This window comes from Meriones unguiculatus, chromosome 11, assembly GCF_030254825.1.
Source record: "Meriones unguiculatus strain TT.TT164.6M chromosome 11, Bangor_MerUng_6.1, whole genome shotgun sequence".
NCBI classification, from domain to species: Eukaryota; Metazoa; Chordata; class Mammalia; order Rodentia; family Muridae; genus Meriones; species Meriones unguiculatus.
Window position 1 is genome coordinate 56,267,725 of NC_083359.1, and position 19,618 is coordinate 56,287,342.

Here is a 19,618-nt window from a genome sequence, read left to right on the forward strand (position 1 = left end):
CTGTCCCCAGCCACGGTCCCTCTCACCCAGGCACAGCGCCTGTCACCGGCCACGGTCCCTCTCACCCAGGCACAGCGCCTGTCACCGGCCACAGTGCCTGTCCTCGAGGCTATTCTCCGCTCACACGTTGGTACTCCCGCTGAGTAGACATTCCAGCACACCCTGCATCCATTACACAGCACACCCGTCACACCGAGGGCTTTATGCGCTCCCTGGCTGCTGTGCTGTTCACATCCCTCCGCTGACCCCCACCCATCATATCCGTGATGTAGCCCAGAACAACTCCGTATACCTCACCACATCCACCCACCCACCCAGCACATAACCTGATGAGACAGCACACACACCTTGTACACCCCACCCCACCCCACTACCTATCACACCCCGCCCCGCCCCGCTACCTATCACACCCCGCCCCGCCCCGCTACCTATCACACCCCGCCCCGCCCCGCTACCTATCACACCCCGCCCCGCCCCGCTACCTATCACACCCCGCCCCGCCCCGCTACCTATCACACCCCGCCCCGCCCCGCTACCTATCACACCCCGCCCCGCCCCGCTACCTATCACACCCCACCCCTCCCCGCACGCCTGCCTCTCACACCTCTGCTGACCACGCTCACCCCACCTCCTGCTCCCCACCCCACCTAATATATGTACCTTGCTTTCCGCTGTATGCTAAACTCCATACATCTATAACCTGTAATACATACTCACACGTGCCCACTCCGTCCAGATTATACCACCTACCATATACCACACACTTGCCACACACAGCCCTAACTCACTACACACACACCACACACCATAGTTCTGTGTTCCCATGCCCCATTACATTATATACACACATATATGCACATATACCTGTATTACATGCCACTGATTCACATATAACCCATTTCTCACACCACGCTCTTACACTGCAAAGCCATACACCTGCACATCCCTCATGGCATCTTACACATTGCATGTGCACATGCCACACGCCATCCTGAAAGGCCTGTCCACCCTCCCAAAGCTTTAAGAGAGAAGTGCTGACTAAGCCAGGTGCTCTTCAGCACCTGTACTGTGTGGCCCACACAGAGAGGGGCGTCCGTTTTTAAAGGAAGGTATGCCAGTGTGAAGAGCAGCGGGGCAGGTCGGGGGCACAGTGTGCTTCATGTATGGCAGAATGTGTGTGCATGTGTATTTCTGTGTATGTGTGTGTCTGTATGTATATGTGTGTGTCTGTATCTATTCCTGTGTGTGTGTGTGTCTTTGCGTGTCTGTATGTGTATGTGTGTCTCTCTCTGTGTGTCTGTGTGTCTGTCCATCTTAGGGCAGTCTTGTCCCCAGCCATGCTTCCCTAGATCATGGCCAGGGGCAGAGTGCCACTGTCTTGCTTGTCTCTCTTCCTCTCAGAGCACAAATACACCAAGTCCCCCAAGGTCCCATAACCAGTGCCCCCCCCCCTTGCCTCTACTAACCCACTAGCTGGTCCCAGCTTCCACCTGTCCCGACTTAGCACCTGTGTGGGAATTCCACCCTTCCGTCCTTCTTCCAGGAGAGCTGCCTGGGGGTTTGGGATGGGGGAGAGCCCTGAGGGAGCAGCTTCTGGGCTGGAGGCGGCTGGGGTGCAGGTGACCCTCTTGGTGAGTGTTTCAGCAAAGTTAGTGCCTTGGCTGGCAAGGTCAAGGAAGTCTCATTCCTGTCATCAAGGTGGTGCCTTTTCCATTCTGTCTGATCAACTGAGGTCCTCACCTGAGGGGTGGAAAGGAGAGGTGCAGAGGGCCTGCCTGATGAGGAACCCAGCCTTCAGCCCTGATGATTAGTCAGGGGTACAGTAGTTACCCTGCTGGTAAGGCGCAGAGGGGTGTGGGAAGGGTGGGCAGGGGCAGGGAGTCCAGAGATGACCATTTAGGGACTGCTGTTGTCAGTCATGTGATGCACCTGGTCGGGGGTGGGGGAAGGGGTGCTTTGGCTTCAGTTTGGGTGTCTCCAAAAGGCAGGCTCTACCGTGCAAGGTGTGAGAGGCTCAGACCCTGAGTGGGCACTCTGAGCCTTGGCAACCACAGCTGAGCAGGGGGGCTAACCTTCCCTCCCAGGTGTGCAGGGGCTAAGGCCCAGGGAGGCGGAAAGCCCTGCCCAAGGTCACACACTACATCTGAACATTCGGGAGGGCTCCGTCCAGCCCTCAGCCTCTGAGCCGCAGCCTGCAGCCTTGGCTTCAGGCCATCTCTCGGGTGGCCTAAGATTTACTGATCTCAGCCTAGATATAAAAAGAGGAAGGCAAGGCTTGCTGCAGCAGGAGAGATAGGGGCTAAACTCTGGGAGGGTCTCCCATTTTCAGGACCCTGGGGTGGGCAGTTTCCCCAAGTCTAATGGAGAACAGACCCTGATTCTGTGCAAGGTGTGACAGCCGTGCTCCTAGGCAGAAGTATGTGTGAACTGACCTGGGAAGGCACAAGCAGCTCAAAGAAATGGGTGATTTATTTTCAATGTGAGCTAGAAAATTAACACATTAAAACTTTATTCGCTGCCTCCCGGCACCAAATGTTGGCCTGGTGCTTTGGCGTAGACATAAAGCTGTGAATTTATCCTTGGATAGCCACCGTTTGAGCCGGGCCTCGGCGACAGTCACCCTCTGGATGGCCTATTTCCATGGCATTACTTGGCTTCTGCAAACACCGTGCTAGGGAAGATTAAACAAACCGAATCTAGTCACTGCCTTATCTTCCTTAATCGAGGCCAGGGCTGAGTGAGTAATCTGCAGGAGTCCATAGTCCCCAAATCGTATTTAATTGGTACAGGTGGCAGTTGGGGGTGTGTGGGTGAGCACACACCGGGGCTCTGAGCTACTGTGGGCCGTCAGACCCACTGGCCATCCTGGAGTCACATGTGGCAGGAGGGCTCTGTGAGCCCCCATATTGGAGGATAGAGCGGTACTCTAAGGCACAAGCCTATTGCAGGGCAGATGCAAAATGGAGCCCTTGGGGGTGGGAGTGGCCCTGGCAACATTCCCAGCTGTGAGGCCTGTCAGTGTGGGGCCTTACAGTATTGTCCTCTCTGAAGGCAGCTCCCAGCTCCTGGGTTGTAAAGGGTGAATCTTCCAAGATGTGTTATTGGATTCAAAACTCAAAAGTTAGAGACTCAAAAGGAGACATTTGCATGCCTCCCTTCCCATGGTCTCCTCAGGAGCAATGGCAACCAGCACCACCCGATTTTCCAGAGCCGCCTAGGTGTGATGCTGTCTCCATAAAAAAACATTCGTGTCAGTGTGTGGAAGCGAGCCTGGTGTGACATCTCACATGAATGGCTCCTAGAAGGCCTCTGCCTCCCCTCCTGGACCGCCTTGACAAGCCGAGAGCTGAGTGTGGACACAGCAAGGCCTTTTACTCCCACCTCACACCTAACTGCTCTCTCTTCCTGTTTACAGCTGAGTCCCCAAGTGCTAAGGGGACAGAGAGCCTGCAGACAGGGTCCATCGGTGCATCGAGGTATAGGAGGGCCCTGTCTGCTACCGTCTGGGGATTTTGTAGGCTTGCTGCCCTTGTCTGCCCACCCACAGTCCTGCCTCTTGTCTCGAGGGGCAGCTTCCTGTTGGATTGCTCCACAGACAGAGGAACAAACAACAGACGCAAGGGTCACCGGCCCCTCACCCATCTACCTCAGCCACACTTGTTTCCAGACAGAAGGAGGGGACCGAGTGGGTATCAGACAGTCAGGGGCTCTGCTAGGATGCAGGCCCTGCCCACCACCAGCTCAGGGGTTCCCAGCCTGGGGCCATGGCCGCCCTGTGCTCTGGGGCTGACACTGTGGCCAGGGAAAGGAGGGTCCTTCGCGCCTTCTCTTCTGTTTAGTTCTTACCGCCAGTGTATTCGCTCCTCTGGCATGGCTCCCCTGCTCCCACAGCTCCCCTGCCTCCAGCCTTCCACCTGGCAACAGAGTGGAAAGGCAGATTTAGGCTCGAATCGTTGTTCTGCTGAACCTAGAGTGTGACCTTGGGCGGGCTGCCACTCACCTGTCTCCCAGCAACACTAGTGAAGCATGCTTGCCTTTCTGGCCTCCTCCCAGCAGAGCGGGGGCAACCCTAAACTGTGAGGGATGTGGTCACTAAGTCTGCTCTGTCATGGCATCCTGTTAGCGCCAGGACGCTACCTGCCTCTCTTGGCCTCTGCTTTTTGGCAGGTCTTTTCAAATTACATGAAAACTCAGTGTCCAGTCCCCCGTGACAGAGAACATTGGGGTGAAGTTGCAATGAAGATTGCCAGGCCACATTGCTGCCTGCCGGGGGTGCTGGGGGTGCCAAAGGCCATGTGCATGTCAGCCAGTCTCCAGGGCCACAATGGGGACCATGCCTGGGAGACCCTTCTCCAACCTGTTACCCAAATATCTGCTTCCTTGGTCGTCCTTCTGCAGGTCTTGACTCCAGGCTCTGTAGGCAGGGCATCTTAGCCAGGCTCCTTTGGGGCAGCCTCAGCCTCCTCTGCCTAACGGGGCCATTTCACGCTTCCCTGGTCAGCTGATTCCAACGGGGCAGGCACTCCTCTGTTCTGGGAGCACCTGGAGCCTGATCCATTCATCATCTTCAGCTCCTCAACTGGCTGCCTCCAGATCCCTGCTGGGCCACAGGAGCCCTGCATCCCAGAGTGTCCCCAAACTGGAGGGGACGGTTGTGGGACACAGGGTAGAGTTAGGGACTAGGACTAGGCTAAAGACTGATTTTGCTACCATGCGGCCAGTCACCTGGCCCAGGCGCTTTCCTCTCTGGGCCCCCTTTTCTTAAGGAGCCTTGAGACTCTAAGCCTCTTCTGGAGATCTGTGGGGCTGGAGAACACCTATCTCTCCACTCACCTAAAGACGGAAGAGGAAATGGTTTTCTGAAGTGCTGTAGAAGTAGCTGGTAAGCTGCTCACACTGAGGTATCTAAGGAGAGCAACTATGGACTTAGTAGGAGGAAGAGACACCATTCAGTCCTTGTCACTTATTTATTCAGCACCAAGTAAGTGCTTGTCCAAACTCCTTGCTCTTGTGATTCTTGAATTCTAGTGAATGATGATGCACAAATGGGGTTGTTCCTCTGGCATGGTTCCCCTGCTGTACACAGCTCCTCCTAGCCTTACACCTGGGCAGCAGAGTGAAAAGCCAGGTTTAGGCTCAAAATAGATAAAGTGTCACTGAGGAACAAGTGGTGTCAGCAAAGTCTGGGAAGGAAGCATGAGGTGCCAGTGTTGGGCAGAGATGCTATTGTAGGTGCACTCATCTCTGATGACCTTTGCCATCTGAGAGTGTGAGCTATGTGGATATGGGCAGCAAAGGGTGTTTTGGGGCAGAGGGAACAGCAGCTGTAAGGCCTGAGATGGTATCTGGCATGTTTGGGGTATGCAGGGAATCTATTGTGACTGGGGGTAGGGTTGGGAGACCTGCAGGAGAGCAAGGGGAGAGGCCAGACCTAGCACATGGCTGCAGAGGATGCATGTGGCTATAATCAGAACACAAAAAACAATTGCTTGTAATCCCAGCACTTGAAAGACTGATGCAGGGGGATTGCCAGTTGGCTGCCAACCTGGGATTATAGTAAAATCCTGTCTCATAACAACAGCAACAGAAACAGCAACAAATGGAGTTTTCTGTTTTAATTCTAGAACCACTCTGCCTGGTGGACAGAAAGCAGACGGGGAGGGTACCAGGGACAGGAGATGCGCCAGGGTGGGAAGTAGGACAGACACCTGTCTCTTTTCCCTCTTCCCTTACATCCACTGTTAAAGGGATGACATCTAGGGGACAGGGGTAGTTGGTCACTTTAGGGTGAGGCTGCTGAGGATGTAGAAGTCTCTCTAGTAGTGTGTGGGGAGACAGATGCACCGCAGGCTCATGGAGATGAGCAGCAGGCTCTGCAGTGGGCAGCCGTGCTGGGGCTGTGGAGTCTCAAAGCCAGCAGTGTAATACCAGCCTCAGCTCCGCGCTGGGCCTCATAGCTGCCTCCCATGGTTCAGAAGTTTGGTACATAGGGAGGGGAAACAAACTACCCCAGGTCACATGCCTGAGGATGTGACCAGATGATTCCAGAGCTTGGGCCTGAGGCAGGGAATGATGGAGGCTGGGTGGTTCTCCTAATCTCCAGGCCTCAGTTTTCCTCCAATCTGTTATTTGGCTGATGTCCCTGGACTTGGGTGATGTCTTTTGGAATGGTCAAGTCCATAGGAAAGACTTGTGGATTCCACCTGTCTCCAGTGCTCTGGTGACATGGGAAGGGTACTGCTCTGGGCTTCGGGGTTGCCTGTGAATGACATGACCAGACCCGGTGACCTAAGCACTTACCTTGCTCAATTGTGTATTCACACATTTATTGATGACACCCTTTCCAGACAGTTTTCCCCTGTGGCAGGACCAAGTTCTTCCCCTAAGGAACTGCAGAGTGGGCGGGCCAGGCACCTTCTGTTACATTCTGCTACTTTAGTTTCCTTTCTGTTGCTGGCCAAAAGTAAGCTGGGGAAGAACAGGTTCATTTATTTGGTTTCCACTTCCAGATTACACTGTATCATTGAGGGAAATCAAAGCAGGAGCCAAAGCAGGAGCCCAAGCAGGAGCTTGAAGCAGAAGCCATGGAGGGATGCTGCTTGCTGACTCATCCTTCTTGAGCTCATACTTAGCTTTCTTATACACCCAGGACCACCTGCCTAGGGAGGGTGCCACCCACAGGGGGCTGGGCCCCCATCAGTCAATAATCAAGGCAGTAGGTCACAGAACACATCCACAGGCCAATCTGATCTAAACAATTTCTCAGTCTAAGCTTTTCTTTAAGATGACTCTGGACTGTGTCAGGTTGACAGTTACAGGTTACCAGAACACAAATTCTATTGTTTGGACAAAACCAGCAAGAGCAAGAATATAAATAAACAAGCTTTTTTTTTTTGGCATATTGTGATTTACAGAAGTTGGGTGGTAGGCTAAATTAGGTCTATGGCTTTGGTTTCCCAAGCCCTGCCTCAGCACCACAATAAAGCAGAGCAGATGACGCCGCTGATGCTATGTATTCTGAGGATAAGAGGCAGGGTTATGAAAGCAGGAAGTGGTGCCTTGACCTGGAGACAGAGGGATTGGGGTGGGCATTGTGCAGCTGTCACTCTTCTGGGAGGAGGTGTTCTTTGAGTTTGGCTGAAAAAGATTTAAGAACATCAACTCAAAAAAACTGCAGTGTGGCATGCCATGTGCAAAGGCCCTAAGGAGGGAGAGCTAATGTTGCATCAGAGGTTGGTTGTTGCAAGGGGCCAAGGAAAGAGATGGTTCTGGATATGGAACAGGGTTGGTCATGTCCCTGAAATGCTTTAACAGAAGTAATGTGAGTGGCTTTGCATTTTATGAAAGGTGCTTTGGTGACAGGTGCAGAAGTGACCGGGCAGGGGCAGCTACAGCTGGCCAGTGGCTCCACCAGGGGAAGGTGGGCCTTGGGGCTTGAGATATGAATAATAGAAGCTCTGACAATGACGAGAATAGGCAGTCCTGAAGACAAGGAAGGGGACAACACCCGGGAAGATCCTGGGGCAGACCCAGAATGCCTGAGTGCAGGGAGAGATAGTCTCAGAGAAGCAGTCAGGGGGTGACTGTAGAAGATCCTGGGGCAGACCCAGAATGCCTGAGTGCAGGGAGAGATAGTCTCAGAGAAGCAGTCAGGGGGTGACTGTAGCTGAGAGGTCGAGTTTAAGAAAACGAAAATGTCCCCTGGATCAGAGGTCACCCATGGACTCTACCAAGCGCCACTTCTGTAGACTGGTGAGGAAGAAGCGTGTTAGAGTGGAGGAGCAAGGAAACAGAAGTCATGCGGCTATGACGGCCACCTTCTTTTCAAGTGCAGCATGTGGGGAGTCATCAGGAAAGAGGGAGGAGGCATAGGGGGCCATCCCAGACGACTTTGGAGGCTGGGCAAGGTCCAGAGGGATGAAGAGATGTCAAGCATGAGGAAGAAGCAGAAGGCAGCGTTAGTGACAAGGCCACGTTGGGAACTCCCAGGATTTGCTGCCTCTGCCTTTGTACTCGCCACCCTGCTCCACCTCTGGATCCTTGCACACGCTGTGCTGTGAACACTACTCTTCCCTGCCTCTCCGCTTGCTCTTTTCCTTCCATCCTCCCAGCAGGTCTCGGCTCCACCCTCAGTCCCCAGGCCCAGGCACCAGTCCTTACAGTCTCTCTGCCCTGGTGCACTCCTGTGGCTATTTCATATCCAAGTATGTTCAGTTTGTTAATGCATAGATTTTCCCATCTGCTCTATGGTCAGATCCACAGCTTGATCTGAGCTCAGTCCATAATAGAATGAATGACTGAACACTGTTGTTCACATTTTTTTTTTTTTCTGCAGTGCTAGGGAGGAGCCCAGGGTCTCCCCTGCCCCCATACTGAGCTGCTCTCCCGGCCTTCCATTGCCTGCGTTCTTCCTGGTCTGGGTTCTTGTTCTGTGCCAGCCTCTTGTGGGCCTGGGTTGCCAGCCTTTCCCTGCCCTCCCTGAGACGTCCACTTCCCAAGGCTCTGCTTAACAAGCCTTGGTGGTTCCACAGTTCCTGCTGGGCACAGAGGGCCAGTCCCTCTCCTTGGACTGGCAGTTCCCCCCACTTCTTGGTCTGTAGTGGCCTGAACCTCTCCCACATGCAATGCCTTCATCTCGGGTTGCTCTTTTTATCCACGTGGCTCAGGTGCAGCACACTTCCTGGTGACCAGCTCTCCGAGAGGGAGTCCTGATCTCTGCCCCATACTGCGCCAATCCATTTCCAGGCCCCTGGTACACGGCTCAGCTTTAAAATCAGCCCATGTTCAATAAATGCCATTTATGGTCACATGTATTTTTCAAAGCAATTCTCAAGAGTGGTTTCTATTTTCTGCAATTTTTTTTGAGATAGAGTCTTACTATGCAGCCCCAGGGGTTACAAATTAAAAATATAGCAAGACTCCCTGAACTCTGAGGGGAGGGATTTGATAGAAACATCCATTTAGAGCTGTGTGTTCCAAGGTCTCTCTGCATATGTCTGGCTGTGGGTCTCTGCATTTGTTCCTACTTGCTGTAGGAGGAGGCTTCCTGATGATGGGTGAATAAGGCTCTAATATATGAGTAGAGTGGAGTATCATTAAGAGTCAGTTTATCAATATTAAAAAAAAAAAAAGACCAGTAGTATTTGGTTTTACTCTGTGTCTCTCGGCTATAGTCTTCGGTTTTCGAGCGTCAGGTATGAGCTCCACTTTGTGGAGTGGACCTACGTCAAGCCAGACATTGGGTGGTTACTCCCACGAGCTTTGTGCCACCATCGCCCTAGCATATTCTGCAGGCAGGACAGCATTGCAGACCAGAGGTTTTTGTGGCTGGGTTGGTGTATACTTTTCTTTTTTGGTAGCCTGCAGAGTACCCTGTGCAAGAGGAGGCAGAAAGAGTCTAAAGAATATGGAGGACACTAGAACAAAGCCTTCTAGGTCAACTAAGCAAAGCTCATATGAACTCAGAGATTAAAGCAGCAAACACAGGACCCGCATAGGTCTGTGCCAGGTCCTTTGTATATATTATGGATTTTAGTTTAGTGTTCTTATGGGACTCCTGAGCGTGTGAACAAGTGGACCTCTGATTCTTGTGTCTTCTCTTGGGCTCTTTTCCTTCTGTTGGTTTGCCTTGTCCAACTTTGATGTGATTTCTTTCTTTTTTTCTTTTCTTTTCTTTTTCTTTTTTTTTTTTTTTTTGCTGTTGTTTTATCTTACTGTATTTTATTTTGTTATGTTTGTTGTTATCTCTTTTCTAATGAGAGACAGAAAGGAGTGGATCTGGATGAGAGGGGAGGTGGGGAAGAACAGTGAGGAGTAGAGGGAGGGGGAACTGCAATCAGGATATAGTGTATGAGAAAATAATCTATTTTCAGTAAAAGGAAAAAAAAAGAATATAGCAAGAGAGGCTAGAGAAATGGTTCAGCTGGCAAGACAGTTGACTATTCTTTCAGAGAACTGGAGTTCAAGCCCCAGGAAATAAAACAAGAATATGGCAAGATACCAAAAAGATTATTTTAGCAGAAACCCAATGATGGAATAGATTGGAACAGAGACTGTGTGAGAGTTTAGAACTGGGATTTACCTCTGTATGATAGTTGCTGCTGTCCTAGTCACACGACAGTGGCTCATGCTCAGGGCTTAAACGTTTCATTACCTTTGTTTATTCATCTGGTATTTGTATGTGCGGGGGCATGTGCATGCCACAGTGCATGTGTGACAGTCAGAAGACACCTTGTAGGGTCTTCTGGCATGTAGGTTCTGGGGATCAAACTCAGCAAACACATATGGAATCTCACCAGCACCATACTCAAAATTTAATGAGCTCTGTAAGTCCCAAATCACTCTTCATCCCATTTTTAAAGTTTAAAAGTTAGTTTAATGGGGCTGTGTGTGTGTGCCTATACCTTCCTTATGTATGGGCTTTTGACCAGTTTTGCAGAACCAGGTATGAATTTCCTCCTGTGGAGCAGAACTCAAAACCAACCCAAAATTGGTTGGTTATCCATGTAGCCATCATGCCTGTACAGTGGGTGCATCATGCATGCAAGTCTGTGTTGTAGCACACAGTCTTCAGGGCTTGGCGATACCACTGGTGGCCTTTCTCCCTCAGTGCCATAGCACACTGCGGCACTATGAAAGCTAGCCGTCTTAGTTACATTTATATTGCTGTGGTAGGACACAATGAGCAAGAAACATAGAAGAAAAAGTTTTTTGGGGGCTTACAGTTCTGGAGGGTTAGATTCCATGACCATCATGGTTGGAAGCATGGCGGCAGGCAGGCATGGTGCTGGAGCAGTGGCTAAGAGCTCACATTCTGAGGTATCTCGTGAGTCAGAGAGATCTAAGTGGGAATGGCATGTGTTTTGGGACCTCAAAGACTGCCCCCAGTGACACACCTTCAATAATGCCACGCCTCCTAATCCTTCCCAAACAGTTCACCAGCTGGGGACCAAGTATTCAAGCATATGGCCTATAGGGGCCACCACATTAGCTATTAGGGAGGAAGTGTTTAGGTGACTCCCAGCTTGAGTTCTTTGTCCTGAAACCAAGGCATGTGTGTCCCGACCATCTAGTTCTGGTGGATAACCAAGAGCCATGCTGATAGTCTGCTGTTTTGAGGTCTCTGGGACTTTCCCGACCAAAAGTACCTGGGGAGACACTCCACACTCGGCACCAAGGTTTTCGTTAAGTTACCATGTCTTTTGGGGGAAGCTCTGTCTACCTCTATAGGGTATCTGTGCTCAAAATCCATTTTAAAATATATCTTTTAAAATAAGCTTTCCAAGTAGTGGATTTCCAAAGGATTTGTCATATGTCCTAGGTTTTAGGTGACCCATTCCTGGTCACCTTTTCTCCCTGTGTGTCTCCTTTTTTATTTTATGTTTTTTTGTTTCATTTTTCTTTACAATTTTTTTGGAAAAAATTTTTTTAATAAAACTACTTTGTATTTTAATAAAACACAGAAAGCTATGTCTAACTGAAATAAAGGCACAAAACATTTGTAGTAGTCATAGAGACAATATATATATTTTAATGAACATATTTAAGCCAATTTGTTGCAGATTTAAATGTTTAGAAACTGCATTTGTTTAAAAAAAAAAAAACCCAAACCCATCTATATCTCATTTGGGCTCACAGAGCTCCAAATCAGGGTACAGTTCTGGCTTTTTGCTTTCATTTGGTGTCTGCCCCCTTTCCTGCGGTACTTGTGGACTTGTGCAGATGAACATACTCATTACTCAGGGAAAGCTGAAAGCACAGACATAAATCACTGTAGGAATGAGTGGGCTTTGGGCTTGTGGGAATATGAGAGCCTAGAGAACCACATCTCTCAAGAGAGCTATGGCCTGGAGCAGCAGTCCCCAGGTTCTGAAAGCCGGATTATTCACTCAGACAATAGAGACTTCAAACAGACACAGATAGCGAGTAAACTGCAGCCTGACTGGTGCCGTTCAGGCACAGACACCCTTGCTTTCTCTTTTACAGTTCCAGCTACACTATTATCTAAAAGGAATTTGGCATAACAACACCTTTGGTTTATGGATCTGAACAATATAAAAACACCATGGTGGCTCAGGCCTTTAATGCCAGCACTTGGTAGGCAGAGGCAGGTGGATCTCTGTGAGTCCAAAGCTGGCCTGATCGAAAGTGAGAGTAGTTCCAGGACAGCCAGAACTACATAGAGAAACCTTGTCTCGAAAAACAAAACAAAACAACAACAACAACAAATCCCACCAACACATGGAGACAACGTACATCTTACATAGCCATATATAAAGACAGACTTCAAATACACAAATGATTTTGTAACTTTTGTCAGCTTTGTTTATGTTAATCAAGTCATTTTTCACAACATAAGCAATCCTTACCCCCAAATCTAGACTTTTAGAAAAGTGATCTTCCTATAGATCTAATTCAGCAGTCCTTTCTAAAATCCAGGGTATCTTAGTAGGTGTGCTACTTCTCTCATTTAATAATTTTAAAGTCAATATATCATTAGTTAATCTATTTTGGGAAGATATTGTATTCTTCTTCTGTTCTATGACCCCATTTAAAAATTATTTTTAGATCTTTCCATGACCTAAAGGATTATAGTTTATACCTGTGACAGGTTTCATCTCCGAATGTCTGAAAAATTGTTGTATTCCAATATATGTACATGCTGAAGCATCATCATTCCCAATTTGCAAAGGCATCTCCAAGACAGTCACCATGTCTAACAAATGTGTAACCTTAGAATCATGCTATCCAGAATTTATAGCAAAAGCCCGTTGGAATTCCGCATATGAACCTATGGCATAGTACATATATTTCAGTTCTTCAAACTCTACGATATGACCTTGAACACCAAAGATGATCTGCATTTCTACTTTAACATATAAACCTTCATCCAGTAGAGAACCACAGGGGGATACAAAGTGAATAAAGTGTAATTAATAAAGAAAAAAATAAAAATAAAAATAATACAATTAAATTTAAAATAAAAAAGAAAGATCTGCAAACTTTTATCTATTAACACACAAGAAATTAAAAAATAAAACAGTGTTGTGTCAGATATTTTTAAAAAATACAGTCAAAGCCTTTTTTTTCAAAATTTATTTATTATGTATACAGTGTTCTGCCTGCATGTACACCTGCACACCAGAAGAGGGCACCAGATCTCATTATAGATGGCTGTGAGCCACCACGTGATTGCTGGGAATTGAACTCAGGACCTTTGTAAAAGTAGCCAATGCTCTTAACCTCTGAGCCATCTCTCCAGCCTCAGCCAAAGCCTTTCTATCCATCATCTCAGTGGGCTGTCATTCTGAAATTTCTTCAAGCCTTTGTGGATTTTCCTCATCTGGAATTACCTCTTTGGTGTTATTGTAAGTTCCAAATTGGATTTCTTGGAAGGTCCCCTATTTTGATTCAAAGATTTCTCCAATCTCTGTTCTATGGCCTTCAATTAGCATCTAATTTTTCAGTCTCTTCTTTTTCCAAGTCTGTCTTATCCTGATCTCTCCCAAAGAGGATATACAAAACTGTAACCATCACTGAAAAAATTATTTATATGCTAAGAGAAACAAACTCAAATGGAATCCAGAAACACTATGTCACTGTGTCTTCCTCCAGTTTCAACATAGAAAATAATCTTTAATCCCCAAATCTCTCCCCAAGGACTTTACTTTCTTAGAACCACTTCTCTTCTACACCTTACCAATTCAGATACTTGAGGCCTCTCAGTTTGTCTCTGACTCCTGATTCCAGGGAGAAGTTTTTTGTTTTTTTTTTTGTTTTTTTCCTGCCTCCCTCAAGGGATCCTGACCCCTCCCCCACTCTGGGAAGGTATTGGGTCTGTAAGTGTTTGTTCCTCTGGCCTGCAGGAGTCAGGCCAGCAAAAGCCCATTCTCAAAGGTTCTCAAAGGGGTTTAAGCTTCCTGCCTTGGCTAGGAAAGTCTGGCTTTGAGAAGCTTGCTTCTATTAAAGAGCCACTTTTTATTTTTATTTTTTCTTAGAAAGAGCTTCCTAAAAAATCTGCTTCTCTAGAGTTTGCATCAGTTTTCATTTTTCTGCAGCCAGCTGGAGGCCTTGCTGCTCTGCTGGGTAGGGGTATGTCTCTTTAATCAGGAAGCTGCGAGTGCCTCCCTTAGAAACTGCAGCTGCTCTCTTAATGAACAGAACTAACAAGCTGCTCTGTGGTGTTTTTCTCTTAACCTGGCTATCACACAAATAATTGAAAGTTTTTTATATGTGTTTAATAATAAGCTTCACGGCACAATAACTGAGCAGTTATTACTCTATTCTTAACCTTCTAAACTAATTTGGTTTCCTTCCAGTGTACAAACTTGCACTTTGTAGCTTTTCCTGCTCCAGCTCCACTCCTGATGTTATCTAACCCTCTCCCATAGCTCCATCTCCTATTTCCTCTTCTAACTCCTTCTCCCCTGGCTGGCAGGAAGTCCAGTCCTATTCTCTCCTCTGCTCAACGATTTGCTGTTAAGCCTCTTTATTAACATATCAGGGGACAAATGGGGAATAGTGATTATACAACCTTGAGATGGGAGATTCTCGGATAAAGGATTGTAACTAGATATGGGTGTACAGAAACCAGCATTTGAGTTACACAATAACCTTATGCCTGTATAAGTGGATGAGTGACTGCACAGGAACCTTCAAGTGTGGCATTGTCTTTATTAGCACCAGCATGGCTGTCCACTATATGGCCACCCATGTGGTCAGCTCCATGGATTTCCCAGATTTAGGCAATCGGAAGTGCTGCTCTGCTCTGCAATAAGCAGTCAATGTGAACATCGCTGCCTTGACTTATATCCCACGAGGCTGAGAGAGGAGGACCAGGCACATCATTGGCCTTTGGCCATATGGGTTGTGGGAAGAAGACAGGAAGGGAGAGGTGTCCCCCTCACTACCGTTCTGTGGGAGCTTGCCCACTTCCAAGTGCTCAGGACAATGAGAGAGCTAAGGAGGAAGGCAGAAGTCAGAAGTAGCATGGAGCTTACCTCCTGGCTGGCTTGCCAGCTGTTTAGTGTAGATCTAAGTCCAGGTGCACCTGCTGAGATTTCCAGGCTCTGTGTCCCAGAACAAGTGCAGCCAAGATAAGTGAAAATATATGTGGACCTTCATAGTAATTCATAATAGTCCCAAACTAAATACCCCAAATGTCCATAACTTGATGAACGGATAATTAAAAAGGTGTTGTTAATGTAGTAGAATATCATTTAGCAGTAAGAAGCAATGAGGAACTGGTACAGATGACAGTGCGGGTGAAGGAAGCCAGCCACAAGCGGACATGCCCAGAACACACCTATAATTCCAGCACCCGGGAGACTGAGGCAGGAGGACCAGCCTGACTCAGCCAGACTGAGGCTTGAGACCAGCCCGTACTGTATAGTGAGATCCTGCCTCACAGCAAACAAATAAAAAAAGCAAACAGGACAGATTCCAAGAATGTGCCTCTTGGAACTGTGTGCATGCGACACAGAAGCAGCTAATGTGAACACAGCACAGCCGAGTCCTGTGCGGACACGAGGTGAAGAGGGGCACACCCCTTTGAGAAGCAGAACGGTGCCAGAGGGAGCACAGAGAGCAGTGCAGAGCCTGGAGCTCGGAAGAGCATTGCTTTAAATCAAGACCAGAGTTTACGCTCGTCTTGTTTTAGCTGTATGTACGGACATGTGGTTAGAGTTACACATATATGCATAGTGTATGTAGCATACATACATGCATGTGTGATTACATAACATGCTTATGTAGTTCTACATCTACATATATATTATACACAAGTGCAGGTGCATGTACAGTGGCGCTGAGAACAGGACTTGGGCTAGCCCACGCTAAGCCGGTGCTGCCATTTAACTCCCCCTCCAGCCACACAGCAATGGAACTGTTGCTAATGGAGTAGAGACATCACGCTGCTACTCTGGTATATTATCTAGCCACTTAGTGAGGAAGACAAAATGAACTGGTAAAGGAAAAGATAAAGCAGAATGTCAACTTACATATGGGATGACGTGTAAGACAGAAAGGACACCAAAGTGTCTAAGACCCCAGGTGTCTAAGTTCTGTCCTTGGTAGATTGTTGGGTCCACCCATGTCTCTGCCTCTGCTTTTCTCCCCCCCCACCCGCCTCTGTTTTTTTTTTGTATCTTTAATGACTGCCACCTCTTTGCTCTAGGGCTGTTGGGAGGAGCAGGGCTAGAGATGTGGATCTGAGAAGGTGTGAAAAGATCTCATGCAAGTGCTGGAGGCCGGTTTGGAAAGGGAAGGGGCTGGGAGCGTCCTTGTGTCATGGGGACAGGCAGAGGGCCAGCTGAGCCATTCCACAAATGTCAGGGAACACTGAGGCCAACCTCAGTGAGAGCCTCGCTCCTTCCTAGAGCTGTGGGAGGTCAGATGTGAATGACCCAGGAGAGCAGTATGGGCTTTGCAGCTAGGCCATTCCACCAGGCTGGGTTCTAAGGACTGGTTAGCTCTCTAGGCCTGTTGCCCCAGCTGTTAAGTGAGAAGACTGTGAAACAAGCAAACAAACACCCTCTGCAGCCCCGAGAATGCCCTGTACTGACTGTTGTCTGCACACCTCGGACTATGCTCAACACCTTCGCACTGCTGAGGGAGCCACAGCCACAGCCTTAGCCTGGGCCTTCTCCCTTGGACAGAGGTGCTGGGATACTTACCCTGCTGTCTTCCTCTCACCCCCAGCTGTCCCCTCTGCCACCATGAGAAACATCTTCAAGAGGAACCAGGAGCCCATTGTGGCTCCTGCCACCACCACTGCCACCATGCCTGTTGCACCTGCCGCCGACAACTCCACAGAGAGCACGGGCACCGGGGAGAGCCAGGAAGACATGTTCGCCAAGCTGAAGGAGAAATTCTTCAACGAGATCAACAAGATCCCCTGTGAGTGGCCCCGGCGGCCCGGAGGGTTACAGCCCACGACAGGGAAGGGCAGAGAAGGCGGGGAGCTGCCGGGACGGGATTGGCCGGGCTCTGTCTTTGGGTCTCAGTTTGGATTCCTTCTACATTAAACATGGGCTGGGAGTATGGCCTGGAGTTAATGAGCCCACTGAGGGAATTTGTGTCATGTGCCCCAAGCTACAGGAGGCAAGTTCACCTTTAAGTACAGCTTTAAAATCCTTCCCCCTCCAAAAAGAGATGAAAATTAAAGGTGAAAAAAATAGGATAGGAATCATTATTCAGGTTTTCAGTAGCATTTAGAAACTGCTTCATTTTGGAGTGAGGAAAATGAAGCTTTCTGTACTCCTAGAAAAGGGTCTCTTGTGGAACCAGGGTCCCCTTTTCAGGGCCACACTGGTGGAGCCAGAGCTTCAGGACCCAGAGAACATCACGGGGAGGAGCTCCCCAACCTCCCCAGCCCCTCTGGTTAAGGAAGGTCCAGGGGAACCAGAGCTCAGGAAACCTATCTGCCTCTGGGGACTGTCCCCAGGGCCAGGGTCCACAAGGCTCTTCCTTCTCTTGGCTGTGATGAGGAAGAGGCAGTTGTGCAAAGATCAAAATACCCGAGAAACTCAGGCACAAGCCGGAACTGCTCTTCTTCCACATATACTCCTGGCTGCTAACCCGGCAGGCTGTGTCCACAAGGGGGCAGCTGAGAGCGAGGTGTTCATATACCTCATGTGTATGGGGGGGGGCAGCAGGATGGGGGAGTCACAGTCCCCAACCCGCATTTGCCTGTGCTTGGGACGAGGGCTCGTGAGGGTTGGTGCTGACTCCGGGCTCTGTGTGTGGGCAGTGCCACCCTGGGCTCTGATTGCCATGGCTGTGGTTGCTGGCCTCCTGCTGCTCACCTGCTGCTTCTGCATCTGCAAGAAGTGCTGCTGCAAGAAGAAGAAGAACAAGAAGGAGAAGGGCAAAGGCATGAAGAACGCCATGAACATGAAGGACATGAAAGGGGGCCAGGTAGGGTGCTGGGGAGGGCTGGGGAGTTGGGAGGGGCCCTGCCTGGCTTGCCCGGTGCTGAAGGTGAGGCAAAGGCTTCTGGGCCTCCACAGGTAAACACTCCCTCCTTTGCACGAGCTGTTTCCCTCTGTACTCTCCACCCAGGCCCGCCCCGTCTCCACACGGGCCCCAGTGGCTATCCCTAGGCTACCTGGTCATCCTGAGGGCAGGGGCTTACCCACAGGTCAGCATGAGCTAACCCTTGAAAAGGCAGAAGGGACAATGTACGGGCTCCCAAGGAAGGAGGCCACTGGGTCAAAGTGCTAGACACCCATGATGATTGTCAGGAAGCCAGCGTTGGGTAACAGCGAACGCTCCTGCCAGGAGACACTGAAGGACAGATACATCTAGCTGGGTGGGTTGGGGGCTCACGTGAGACAGGGGCAGGCTTGGAGGCATCGAGACGGAGCACGTGGTATCTGTCAGTCTCAGATAACGAGGTGCCGACACCAGCCTGTTGGTGTTGGTTCCAGCGGCTCCTTTGGCATACCAATCCCTCTTCTAAGTTTAGAGTCTGGTGCTTCAGGGTCCTCTGTTATCTGCTTGGGGAACGAGTGGGGGAAGTCTTTTCTGAAGGCATCATCAGGGCACATGCACATGGATGGTGTGCGGGTGTGCACGTGTGTGTGTGTGTGTGCATGTGTTTTCCTGCGTACATATGTATGCATGTGTGCGAGCACACATGTGTATGTATGTATTTGTGTGTGTGTGCGCGCAGAAGCATGTGTGTGTGCAACCCAGCCTGATCTCACCATGCAGCCGTGACTTCAGGGCTAGCGTAAGCTGAAGGATTTTCTCTTATCGCACTCCCTTCTCTTTCTGCCTCTCTGGACTCGCTCTGTTCCTGGCTGTCTGGACTGCAATCCTGGTATGTCTCTCCCAGGTTGGGTAAATCTGAGCTGGGCAAAGGACTGAGAGGGTTTTACAAGGGAAGTGAGTCCTGTGTCTCAAAAATTGTATGGCCTGTGGCCTGGTGCCTGACCCCAAAGGGAGGATAGATTCTTGCCCAAGCCGGAGACATGTCTTCCAAGTGTGGGACTAGGGGTCCTGTGAGCTGTGGGGAGGCTGAGCCCCTGCACCTGCCACGCTCCGATCTCATGTGCAGGAGCAACACAGACCCAAGCCTCGGGGATCTTCTCCCTGCACGCCCGGATGTGCCTCGGCTAGGCTCTGGGGTGGCTTCTGTTGTCTTTGTGAAGGGCTGCTGCTCCGCTTTTGTCTTTAAACGCCTCTCTCCCCACCTGCAGCTCTCCTAGGATGATGACGATGCAGAGACGGGGCTGACTGAAGGAGAAGGTGAAGGCGAGGAGGAGAAAGAGCCAGAGAACCTGGGCAAATTGCAGTTTTCTCTGGACTATGATTTCCAGGCCAATCAGGTGTGTGGGGCTGGGCAAGGGGGACAGGTTGTGGGCGGAAGCGGGCACCCTGGAGACAGATAGGCCTTGTGTCTTCCCATGGAGGGGGCAGTTACAAGTCACAGGACATATATATCCTTCGGCTTTGACCACAAGCCTCATCTTGGGAACATCTCAGATGAACTCTGCTAGTAACTTACTTGCTGAGGTTGGCATGGCCCCATTCTCCCATTCCCACTTGGAGTGGGGCTGGGGTGTCATTGGAACCTGACTGAGACTAGATCTGGTACTAGAGCAATCCAGAGACT

The 19,618-nt window shown here is 49.6% G+C and overlaps 1 protein-coding gene across 6 annotated transcripts in view; it reads left to right on the plus strand.

The window, feature by feature from the left end:
• The window catches only part of Syt2 (synaptotagmin 2), a 106,320-nt gene that overhangs the window by 77,478 nt on the left and 9,224 nt on the right, over nt 1–19,618 (plus strand). For all 6 annotated transcript variants that reach the window (XM_021633796.2, XM_060364347.1, XM_060364346.1 and 3 more), the window contains 3 exons: nt 16,699–16,896; nt 17,750–17,916; nt 19,212–19,331. In XM_021633796.2, coding sequence (XP_021489471.1) covers nt 16,716–16,896; nt 17,750–17,916; nt 19,212–19,331 — 468 coding nt within the window. In that variant the 5' untranslated portion in view covers nt 16,699–16,715. The remainder of the gene's footprint in view (nt 1–16,698; nt 16,897–17,749; nt 17,917–19,211; nt 19,332–19,618) is intronic.